The sequence below is a fragment of the Montipora foliosa genome, chromosome 11 (assembly GCF_036669935.1).
Source record: "Montipora foliosa isolate CH-2021 chromosome 11, ASM3666993v2, whole genome shotgun sequence".
Taxonomy (NCBI): domain Eukaryota; kingdom Metazoa; phylum Cnidaria; class Anthozoa; order Scleractinia; family Acroporidae; genus Montipora; species Montipora foliosa.
This window is the reverse complement of record NC_090879.1, coordinates 32,652,509-32,665,008: the sequence shown is the minus strand read 5'-3', so window position 1 is coordinate 32,665,008 and position 12,500 is coordinate 32,652,509. Positions and strand designations below refer to the sequence as shown.

At 37.9% G+C, this 12,500-nt stretch overlaps 2 protein-coding genes across 5 annotated transcripts in view; one reads left to right on the top strand and one right to left on the bottom strand.

Moving 5' to 3' along the window:
* Nucleotides 1-1,353: 1,353 nt before the first annotated feature.
* LOC137976233 (dentin sialophosphoprotein-like) lies at nt 1,354-9,559 on the top strand. Of its 4 annotated transcripts, XM_068823522.1 has the most exons (5): nt 1,355-1,740; nt 3,974-4,246; nt 4,489-4,593; nt 6,602-6,677; nt 7,599-9,559. In XM_068823522.1, exons 4-5 carry the CDS (start codon nt 6,644-6,646, stop codon nt 9,164-9,166), a joined length of 1,602 nt encoding a protein of 533 aa, XP_068679623.1. In that variant the 5' UTR covers nt 1,355-1,740; nt 3,974-4,246; nt 4,489-4,593; nt 6,602-6,643; the 3' UTR covers nt 9,167-9,559. The 4 variants fall into 4 exon arrangements, with proteins under 4 accessions (XP_068679625.1, XP_068679624.1, XP_068679623.1 ...); XM_068823524.1 differs by lacking the exon at nt 4,489-4,593 and having other exon boundaries at nt 1,354-1,740; XM_068823521.1 differs by lacking the exon at nt 3,974-4,246.
* Nucleotides 9,560-9,594: 35 nt separating this feature from the next.
* The window catches only part of LOC137976053 (BTB/POZ domain-containing protein 6-like), a 4,165-nt gene continuing 1,259 nt past the window's right edge, over nt 9,595-12,500 (bottom strand). Inside the window, exon 1 of the mRNA XM_068823317.1 lies at nt 9,595-12,500. This exon is cut by the window's right edge and continues 1,259 nt beyond it. Coding sequence (XP_068679418.1) covers nt 12,274-12,500 — 227 coding nt within the window. The 3' untranslated portion in view covers nt 9,595-12,273.

Here is a 12,500-nt window from a genome sequence, read left to right as displayed (position 1 = left end):
TTAAACATGGCATTGTTAAACGTATTTTAGTGCTTAAACGGTAGATATAGGCATATTTTTATCTCCTAAATTTTTTTCATCTGTTCGGATTTCCTAGCTGAAAGTTCAGTGATCCGAAAATTATAGGGATCAAAACTTACCTTTTCGAAAATTTCAGCCAGAAAAAAGGCTCCCGAGAATTCTAGGTGACCTTTTTAGGGTAAAAATCCGTTAAAAATAGACAATTACACCATTTTTTAGATCTTCGAAAATCCTAGGAGAGACAGGCAAGCAAGAAATTTTACAACAAATGTTCCGAAAATTCTAGATCTCAAATCGTCTTCCGAACAGTTATTTTCCGAAAATTGACGTTGGGTGCCCCCTGCTGAATTGCAAAATCCTCCATAAGCATGTCTGGTTAGCGAAGAGTAAATCGAAATGGCACTCCTTTCTTGGATTTTCTGCGCGTAGAGCTTGAAATGAGAAAAAGTATCAAACGCATAGAGCACAAAAGGCCGTGTCCAACAGTCATTATGTAAATGTTTTCACAGTGAAAATCGGCAATGTTAATGTCTCAGTACAGACATGGCAGCCAGATGCTGAATTACGTGTGTATAAAAATACAAGATTTAAGCTACAATGTGACACACTCGGATACGTAAAATTATTTCTGTAAAGAGTGCGTCGAAAATTTAACGAATCCGAGCAAAGTTTTGTTGAAAAAGCGCTAATTAGCGTACTGACTTTACCCCAATAGCAATTAAGAATAGAAAATGAGCTATATATCAAATACTGACTTTTCGTCATGCCATCACGATCAAATTCACGTAAGCAGATTTCGGAAAGTCCTTATATGGTAAAAGTACATGTTTAACAATGCACTGAAACAGTCGTCGGCACTTGTTTTAGTCCCTGTTTCAGCGCATTGTTGAACATAAGCATTGTGTCATCGGTAATCAACTTCGTGGCGTGACGACCAAGGTTTACAATCCTCGAGAGATGCCGTGTAGGAAGTTGCATTGCTTGATTTACAAAATGCTCTACATCAAAGATAAAAAAACCCCTACACTTAACACTCAATCAGATTGAATAACTTTGAAAGCAAAACTTTTCAATAGACACTTGACACTTGACGGCTCGAGGGCAGTGCGCAGTACATCCACTGTACTCTAAATTTGAAAGATGATTGAGACTCGGAAACAGCGTCTTGTCGATTGAACGACACGAATTTTCCAATTCTAGCAAAAGGCAAGTGTTTTTCAAATTCACCCCTCCCCGTTCTACGAGGAAAACAAATAGCACTAAGGGTGGGGGCGGGGAGGTTAACGATTACTAGATACCAGTTTCTTGAGCGCGTTGCCGGTTACGACATCCTCGTGTTCGCCGAGTGGGTCCATTTCCGCTTTACGTAATGATTAGATGTTTTACGAAATACATGGCAAATGATGGAGCATAAACGTCATTTGCGCATTGACGATGTACATCCTTTTCTCTTGGCGCAAAGTTAAGGGACAATGTCGTAGATAACTCTTTGTGAAAAGTGCTAAAGCGCAAAAAAAGATCATTTTGTGGCTCTTCAAGTATCTCGATGAAGTTCTTGATGATTTGTTCGTTTGTTGACGCGTACACTAAACCGAGTTCACTAACGATTTTGCGCTTGGCTTATTTCTGAAGTTGACGAGATTTTCGAGGGGACCTCTTCACCTTACTTCTTGCAAGCTACGTTTAGGACAAGAAAGGTCATTTTCATTTAAACGAAAGGTATGTATCTGTTAGTTTACGAAACATAACCATAGTGATTAATTCAGCTTAAGCTCTGATGATTGATGTTCATATTTGGCGATGAACAATCCACTGTTTTCCATTGACTTTTCGTGTGTATTCATCATTTACAATATTGTGCTTGTGTTTATGATCACTTAACGATTGATATTCAGGCGATGTTGAGTGAGAGTATCTTAGTGCAAGTTTTTCTAACCGTTCGTTATAGTTATCTATGGCCGTCTTTATTTTATTAGTTTAATTAAGTAGCTTTCAGTTTAATCTGCATGGTGTTTTTTTTTACATGGAATCTATGGTTACGCCGGCTTTGCGAGAAGCGCGTTATTGTTATTTGAACAATCGCTGACAAATGCTCATCGCAATGGAGTGATCTTTAAAATGAATACAATTTCTCTTGAGAAAATGAGCATTCTGATCTGACCTGCAGAAACCTATGGAAAGAAACAATACGAAAATAGTGTGCATTGGTGACTTGGCTTTCGTAAGTTGATGACACTAGATTCAACATAATAATAATAATCTATGAGAAATAAGATTTAAGATTTTTAGATACACACATCAACGGTTACGATTTTTACATTTAGATACTTAGGATATATTATTATATAGGATATATAATATCGATAGAGGATTTTATATTTATTATTATTTTTTTAGGGATTAACAGGAATTGTTTACGCTTTTTGGGTGCCCAAATTTTGTAATAGATTTGCAAACAAATGTTTCAATAAACTGCAGATGATAATAATAATAATAATAATAATAATAATAATAATAATAATAATAATAATAATAATAATAATAATAATAATAATAATAATAATAATAATAATAATAATAATAATAATAATAATAATAATAATAATAATAATAATAATAACAACTACTCATCATCTAGCTTAAACAGTTGTAAACTAATCCAACCACATCAGAACACACCTCCCGTGGAAATTAAAAGACAAACACACATAGTAATTATTGACCTCCCCAGTAGGGACTTTTCTGGGCCAATTAAACAGAATTAATGAATCGACAGAATTGAACAACAGCAACTGTTACAGAATTTCAACTGGCCATTTGCAAACCAGTTGACCATTTTACAATTCATGCAGCCAAGAAGTTGAACCAAATTACTCCAAAATAAGGTGAACCTGGAATCTCCGGATAAGGCAATTGCCCTGTAACCACTGGGCCTTACTGCCTCCAATATAACAAAGTTATAACAGAGGCAAGCGCTACATGTATATTCCCTTCAACAAGTTGCCATTAGTTGAAAATTATTTACCAATTATTTTGCAATCTCAAGAAACTGAAGACACTATTCAACACTTTTTTGCTCTGATAATGCTGTTTTATTAATAAACCATGTTTCACTAGCCTGACATACCAACCATAAAAATAATTCATGTGATACCCTTTTGTCCATTTCTATTGTTGCTAACAAACTGACCAGCAAACTCTTAGTCTACAACAGGGCCTTTAACTAAAGTTAATGCTAATAACAATTTGGTGTCTTAGTACTTGGAGGACAAAAGTTATTTATTTTATATTTCCTTATATTTTTTATATCTATTCTATTACAGCAGGACAAGTGAAAGGGCTGATCATGATCACATAACCATTACAATAATATTGACTTTTCACAGTGTATTGTTTTTTTAATTTTGGAAAAATTTGAAGTGATAACAGTGCATGACTTGAGGAAGTCAGGATAAAGCTGTTGGAAAATTATAATTTGGTGTTTTAACAATAATAATTATTATTATTATTATGCAACAAAGAAATTGCAGGGAAGCCGGATTGGTACAGTGGTGAGCGAACTTGTCCTCGGTTATCACTGTGGCAGATTTCTAAGTCACTCTGACAATGTCATATACACCTGTAAGGGTTGAGTCTGTTATTTCCCTTCTCTGCTGTGACAGGTTTTTCTCCAGTTTTCCCCTCACATTAAAAGGAAACATTTGATTTGATCGGCTTTGATATCCTGTGATTGGTTTGATTTCAGTTCTTCCAATTAGCAGAGCTTTTTAGTGTGCTTGGATAAATAAGATTGAGACTATAGGTGCTACTATCATGATAAGAAAAATCCCTTCCTTTTTTAATTCAGATTTTGAAAGTGTTTGCTTAGCACCTGACTGAAAAATTTTGAGCTTGTTAATTAAAAGTGCTACTACATGTATGATCAAAAAGTTCATTTCCGTTTTTCCTTCAGATTTTGAAAGTGTTTGCTTGACGTGTGACTGGCAAAATCTTGAGCTTCAAATTTTATCCAAAGGCTGTTTTCTTTGAGTGCAAGTTTTGGATTTCATGGTCTGCCATTACTCACGTTCAAGACTACCGATTGGACCTTTAGAGGGTTGGGTAGAGGATAAGATGATGTCAAAGAGTCAATAGCTTAAAACTGCAGCGTGTATAAAACAAGCTTGAAACTCCACTGCTTCATATTATTTGTGGACGTGTGCTCAGGCATTGCATTTTTAAACTGGTGAGTCTTTGATGTCATCTTATCCTCAATCCAGCTCTTTCCAGATTTTACATGTAAATTTAAGAATGGCAGACGATTAATTTAATAGAAAAAGTTACATCAAAGGTGTCTTTTCGAAACAAAGGCTTAAAACTTTCATTTGGTCACTTAGTGTTCAGTTAACAAATTAGTTTTGAAATACAAAGAAAAAGTACAATTGATTTTTGGTCATAATAGCACTTTAACTTTGAGTGTAATTTTAGGGTTTCATGGTTGGCCATTAACTCACATTCAAAACTGACCAATTGGACCTTGGTCAGAGAGTTGGATCCTGGAAAAAGTGAAGTACAGTGTACATTCTTAAACTAGTGAGTCTTTGATGTCATTTTCTAGCTAACTCCTCTATCCAGCTCAAAGTTAGTAATGGCGGACCAATTTAACCCATTGACCCCTGGGAGTGAGACTTGACAGACTTTACTTTGTCTAACGCCAGACGATTAAATTACTTGTCAACTGGGGTCTTTCTAGGGAGTTTGAGGTGTAAGTGGGTTAAGCCGTCAAAAATGCTCCCTCCATTAACTGGCATTGATCCATGGGACTACTTAACAGATTTTACTCCGACCAGGTGTCAATGGGTTAAATTGAAAAATAAACAGGTGTCTTTTTAAAATCAAGGCTTAAACCTCGGGTTACGTAGTGTTTCGTCAAAATAGTTTTAATAACGAAAGAAAAATAAGAATTACCAGTGCTGAATTTTTTGGTCAGATAAGTAAGCACCCCTGTCCTTTTATATGGGATTCTCAGCCCCCCCTTCCCTCACCGGGGATTTGATGTTTCCGACGTTTTTTTCTTATTTTACAAGCAAGACATCATTCTCAAACAGAAATGGATCTTGATCTCCTACTATTTAGTGGGTGTAAACCCGAACTGTCCGTCACAGCAAGATATAGCTTTACATACCCAGTATTACATATTGTCTTCATACCCTGTATTGATTAAGTTTTGTGGAGATGATGATGATAATGATGATGATGTTGATGATAATGATGCCGGAGATGGTAATTACTTTATTTAAAGTGCTCGTCGTACCTTTTAGGGGTTAAAAAAGCAGTTTTGGTACATCTAAGGGAGTTCAGCCTCAAAAGGTCCGCAGCGGGTGCTTTACTGGTACCTTTTAGGGTATTGAGCCAAAAAATTATGACAGGAGACATTTGACAATTCACTAACTTTTAATTTTTTCTAATTAAAACCCATAATTTGGTACCTCTTAGGGGGGAAAAAAATTTCATGCCACGCCCACTAAACAGGATCTTGGTACCTCTTAGGGGTCCTGTTCAAAATTTTCCCTCCCCTGGGCGTCCAATAACTTGAGTTTGTTTTGCAGACGATGTCTTAGAAACGTGCTACAAATTATACAGCATGTAGTTGATTAATTACCTATGTCTATAGGTACATATTTTATTTTCCAAAGGGTCTTTTTAAAGGCAATTATCTTAGACTGCATTGAAATATTATCATTATTATTAATTAAATCCTTTGTGCTTCCCATTAAATTAAAAAAAAAAAGCTTCTCCATTACTGGCCCAAGAGCACTCAGTGTAATTATTATTATTATTATTATTATTATTATTATTATTTTATTATTATTATTATTATTATTATTATTATTATTATTATTATTATTATGAGTTCCAAATCAAAATCTATTTCACTTTGAGTAAAGGATGTTTTTAGCAACAGTTTGCTTTTTTACATTAACGTGTGTGTGTGGTTGCGGAAGACAAATTCAGGCAGTTGTAAGAGTTGGAAATGAAACAGATTTAGCCCCATTTAAGACCAGTGTCTGAACCACTGAACCACTCTGCCTCCTTAAAATAGTTTCTTCCCCTTATACTTAATCCTCCAAAGTGCAATGGCATAGAACTGATTTAGTTTATGCTACATGTACATTTAAAATGCAATCTGGTAAGAAAAAAAATTATTCTTTTGACTTTAAAAGACTTAGTGTTTGTAGTGTTCATGGGTGACCTAGCTATTAATCCAGGAAGAAGTGATTATAGATGATCAAGCTGTGGTTATGTTACATAGTAATGCTAAAGGACCCAAGGTGGCCAAGAAGTTAGAGCACTGGACTTTAAATCCAGAGTTCTGTGGAAAAATTTCTCCTCTCACTGTTAGCTGTAGGTGTTTTGGCCATGCAATCCCCTCTTGGATTTTCAGCTGTGCATACGTATGCATAGCCAACTTGTCTACCTCCTGCATGCCAGCCAAGATTCTCGAAAAAAATGGAGATTCATTTTAACCTTTTTTTTATTGGTCCTGAAAACCCGCTAGGGATAATGGTCATTTAAAGGGTATACACTATTTCTATTGCAGATCGAAAAGTTCTTAGGTTTCCTGGGGGAAAAAACATCTCTTATGGGTTGTGGCTCATCTACAGCCACTAGCACAGGTGAGTTTTCAAGTAGCTTCCCAAAAATTGTTATATCATAGGTACTGCAAAATTGTCTTGAATACACAATTCCAACTTCCTGCAGTATCCAATCATTTCAGAGTTAATGATTAAATTTGCTAAGGGAGCCAAAGAGGGGTCTAGGCTTTAATATTACTATTTGTGATGTTTTGTCATGTATGTGCCTTTTTGGCTTCTTGGGTTACTGGTTTCATTATTCCCTCTGTGGACCACACAGAGCAATTTAATGGGGCAACATTAGAAATTCTGGCAAAGGGGCAGGATGCCAAAGAAAAATGTTTCAATAATTGGCTACATATGATCCTGTTCTGGAATAATGATACCATTTAGGGTAACATTTGTACCATATTGGAATTGTACAGGGGTATAGCAGTGACATTAATGATTAATGAATATTTCAAGTGAGTGGCCAAGATTTGTGTGGGTTTTACCTAAATTGACAAGGCATTGACAAGCTACAATACAGCCCATATGGCACATATATCTCTCGAAGATAGTGTATGTGAATATGTAAAAACCTAATTTGAAATCAGTTATAAATTTTTATTAAAATTACAGAACCCTGGAAAAGCCTAAAGGTCTGTTTAACTTTAGAATTGATGAACACTCGAAAGTTAAGCGTCTGGAGTTGTCAGGGTACATACTGCCCTCGTAAACTCTGAAAGAAATTTTAAAGATTATGACAGCGTTTTTACAATAAGCTGAGAGTTTTCTCAGTATGTGGAAGAAATCAATGCAAATTTTGTTGTTGTCAATTTGGCTTCGTTTTAATGAACAAATGCTTCAAAAACTGCCGATGAAAAGCTCGGAACTCTTCACAATGTTAAGTTTTAAATATCCTTAGAATGGCCAGTTTACCTTAGCTTGTTCAGAACCTCACTCCATTTTGATTGTCCACAGTGGCTTCCCGGCCTGCACCAGCACCAGTTCCAAAGTCGACCTCAACCAACTCCTTAAAGGAGAGAAACGGACATGCACAGGGAATCAAGGACAATTACAGCGGTTCTCCCGAAGCCAATGGCCACGTGCCTCATCAGTCGAAATCACAAACAAGCAATGAAAGTAAACATAGCATCAAGGAAACAGCAGGTGACAATGTTAATGACACTTCCAATACCAACGTGAATGATTTGACAGGGGCAAATGAAAACCAGGAAGAAGCCCAGTTAAGTAAGAGAGATGACTGGCCCGCCGAACAAGAACCAATTGTGGAACGCATATCATCTGGCAGTCAATTAGAAGGAGGCGGAAGTGTCGCTACGGAAAAGAAAGATGTTCACGAAGAACCGGAAGCTACCGAAGAAGGTGACATTGCAGAGGCGATGGGCTCCTCTGGACAAGGAAATAGTAATGTTGGAGAGTCTTCGGAGGCAGATTCTATGCAGCACAGAGTTAACGCCGATGTGGCCAACAGCGGATTGGAAGGCTCTCTGAGTTCAACGAAGGAGATAAACAAGGTTACCTTATCTGGTAAACCAGAGGAGACGGCGAAGCAAACGGATACCAATGATACCAACACTCCTGTTAAAGAATCTCGTGCAGAAAATAATTCCAGTGATCTTGATATCGCTGACAGGGAGGTGCCTGCATCCAGGGAAACCACTAATACCAACTTATCTGGCGACACCGCGACGCACAGCAATACTAGTGTCGAATCAGTGTCGCACAGGGCAGGTTCTCATGAACAAGAACAGAATGATAGAGCAGACAGTATCAGGAACTCTGATGGCGAAATCCATTTGTCACAACAGGACCTTGGCTTAAATTCTCCAGAAATCAACGAACCGTCAACGGTCGGACCTGTGCAAGCGTTAGAGAGAGCAGAAATGTCGAAAAAAGAAGTGGTTTCCGTAAATGGGGAAGAAGAGCAAGGACAAAAGGAAAACGGCGTTACTGGTGGAAGCGAAGTTGACTTTAGTGATAGGCAAGGTTCGGTATTGAAAGATGAAACTACAGTAGAAGGACGCAGAATATGTACTGTAACAGCCAATGTAAGACTAGCATATTTAGAAGAGTCTCTTGGACGAGGAACTGTCACCTTATCGGCGTCTGTTTATCGCCTGGCCAGTGAAGAAAGGGATGTAACCACACCTACGCCTGGAGAAAAAATCGGTTTTGTGAAAGGGGAAGTTACTTCTGCCCCGAGTGACGATGAATCGAGCTGCGAAATGTTGGCCGCTCTGAGTGGAGATCTTTTTGCGGTGACAGAAGAGGCTCTAGCTAATGGCGTCGTTGCCACTGCTTTAGTGGATGTTGTATCTTTCTATTCTGGTGAGAAAGTAGCTACTATAACAGCGGATGTGACTCCAAGTGATGATCCTGAGCATCAGTCAGGTGTCCTTACTGGTGAAGTGCTCGCCGGAAGCGATAATGGATCATACGATGAAAGAATCGGAAGTTTATCGGGTAACGTAGTGGCATTAACATTTGAAGATCAACCAGTTGTTGTCGCTAATGCAGGACATTAGAGGCTTTAACTTGCTGAGTGATGTATTAATTACAGTAGATTTAATAAAGTGGTTTTTAATCGAGTGCCGACCAAACTAATTTTGCGGTTGCGCTTAGTTTTTTCAATGCTACTCCGTAGTATTCAGTGCAAAATCAAGCCTTCTCGTATGATTGGGTTAAAATTTTGCGCTATGTTCTCACCTTGTGATATCTAATGCTTGGCTGCGTTTCTGCGCACTTGGCAGCTGCCTAATTTATTTCCTTCGCGTCATGATTGAAATGCCAACTTCTATTCTGATTGGCCAAGGTTCTTAAGGTTTGGTATCTTCGGCATTCTATTAAAAACCCCTTGGTCTTTTTAATTTTGGAGAAATCGGTTTACGGGTCATCAACTCGTTAAGGGATAGGGAGGGGAGGGAAGGGAGGGGGGGGGGGGAGTTTATTTATCGTGCGCAATATTTATAGGTTACTTTTCCTCTTGTAATTTTACCATCTACGTGTTCTTTTCCTTCGGTGAGTTCTTTCTTGTGTAACAGGAAAATAAGATACCACACTTTGTGACTGCTAAACTGGGCTTCTAAGTTAAATATTGGAAATAAGATACCACACTTCGTGACTGCTAAACTGGGCTTCTAAGTTTAATTTTGGACATCCAGTCTGGCGAAGATACGCTTTCATGTTTTCTGATTGAATTGCGTTTTGATATTTCCCGAAGTTAGATTTTCCGTGACTGCCTTCCCGAAGCTTGTAAATCAACCTGCTGTTCACACCATAGTTAATATACGGAGATGGTTATGAAACTCTACGAGTTTCTTTGTTTTGTGTTTTGTTCGCTGTTTTGGCCCAACCTCGTTCCCAGGAACTCCATTGTCGTTGTCATCGACAAAGATACCCTGGGAACGAGGTTGGTTCTGGCCCAGACCATGCACAAACCACACCCTTTTTCTAAAAGACAGTCAATCTAAAGTTTCGATTAATTTATTCAAAACTCAGTTGTGAACCGAGGACAAAAGATTAACATGAAGTGCGATGTTTGAAGTTTCCAGAGTTTCATTGCCAGTCTGTCTATATGGACTATGTTCGCACTTTAAACGAAAAGGTCAAAAGACTTGGATATATAGTTGTTACCGGACCGATCATTGTATATATGGTGGTTTCAGAAGAATGTACTTCTGTTAAAATATAAAATTTAATTCTCATGCTTCTGTAGGAGGCACAATTTTATTTAAAATCAACTGGTGACTTTTGTTAACTTGCATTTGGAATTGAATTATTGTACAATAATAATTTATTTATACTCTTGTCCTAACAAAAAAGAAACCGGAGATAAGCGCCGGCCTGATAGGCCTTTCTAGGCTCTAGACTTTCTAGACTTTACGTAACAAAAAAAATACTTCCATTTAAACAAATGAGGCGTATGTTTTACCAGGCAAGTTTTCGAATTGTTATCACAATCATTGCAAGGGAGAAGTGGTACTATGTCAGTTCTGCTTTCCGCAATGCTTCTCGAAACTCGGAAAGCGTCGACGTACTTTTCAATTATGTTATATATTTTTGTTGAGGATCTTGTTTTCGAAACAAATGCCTCTCTCGCTACTTATGTCGCAACGCTTTTTGTCATCCGACGATGAAAATGTCCCTGTGACCTCAGTGTAATACTTTATCTTTTGTTGCAACAAAATTGCGAGAGAAATTGCGTGGTGTAACATCGCCTTAATTAAGAGACGTTATTGCTTTCTCTACCCCACGCGTAAGAAACTTCATACATATAATTTTCTATAGAGCTATATCTTTTCCTGAGCGATTTCTCATACTGATACCGTCGAAATACAGGGATTCTATTCGTGGATGGGCTGGATAGTCAAAAGATAATCCAGGGCCAATTATTTCATAAAAAACGCCCTTTCTCCGCTGCATCTCGATTTATTGAACCAAAAACTTTTTATTTGTTTTAAGTTGTCCAGTGGTGGAATATTTAATTAAGTTATTTCTTGCTATTCAATCATGGATGGAAAAATTATAATAAAATGCGAAATACTTGTGAAGTTACACATGATATCTGGTCTATTACACGGGTCTCACTTCTCTTAGCTTGAAAGATTGTGACAAGGGATGCTTCCTATTTATTCAGATCGAGGTTTTCCGAAACGGTTTCTAAACACACTGATCAACCACAAGAGAGGATAAAGGGACCAGAGAATGAATCCCTCATATAGGTCTTATTTCTTCTTCTATAATTTTTCCCTCGGATAATTTTACCTCGCACGTTGCGTGTATAAGGGTATTTTTTCGACATCCTCCGCCATTTTGTTTGATTGTATATCGCGAACCACGCGAAGCATCACGTGGGGGCTGTCAACACTGGGAAAAGTGGGAACATATGATTTGCTATCACTCAACCCTCTAGGCAATACCGGATCTTAAAGGGCATCTAAAAATAAATTTAGAGGGATTATGATGGGGATAGGGCCGATATGGGGGATTAATTCTCTGTCTCCACTGGAAATTTGATCCAAACAGTGAAACCGCGCAAAGGTCCTTGAGAAGGGCGTGGCAATGGCTGAATCGGTCAAAATGTACAGCCGAATTTCAATCGCTCTGTTTGGAATAAAAACAAGAGTGCTTGTGGATATTTCTCAATGAACCGGTTTGCTAATTTACGCTCCACTTCCTTGATTAAGGCCAAACCTTTATCAATTGACGAAATAAAGCCCCGTATTTGGCTGAGCAATGATAATGATGTGCATTTTTCCGGAAACTGCCTGTTTCATCTGACTTTCAAGTGATATTTCTACAACATTTCGTCAAATGGTAATTTCTGTGTTTTGCAGTTTTTACTTTTCGTTCGAGTAGAGGTTCCCTTTAATTGCAACAAGAGCCGCCATTCAGCCTGCAGGAAATTGAATTGGAAGCCCAGGTTAAAACCTGAAATATTGGCTATTGCTTGCTTGCACCACGAGATGAGCCGATAGCCATGTTCGTAACCCACTATTGTCCCGGGAGAAGAAGAAGAAGAAGAGAGATCCTGGGAACGAGCAATGAAAAGTTGCATAGCCCTTCCGTAATTTCTCAGTGCATGGCTGTTTAGTGAAAACGGTGCAGCCTATCTGCGACGCAGACCACTATATTACTCCACGAAGCTGAAAATAATTTCATTAAATTGCCGTTGTTTTGTATCACGAACAAACCTAATGAAGTGAAATGTTGCTCCCAAACAAAGGACATATCCCTTTGGAAGGGCACCGTAAAAAGAATTGGGTCCAATGATACTGGCTTCGAGACGATAAAATACACCCTTGCTCAAAATAATTGGGCTTCGAAATCGAACATCAAAGCTATAGAACTCTTTTGACG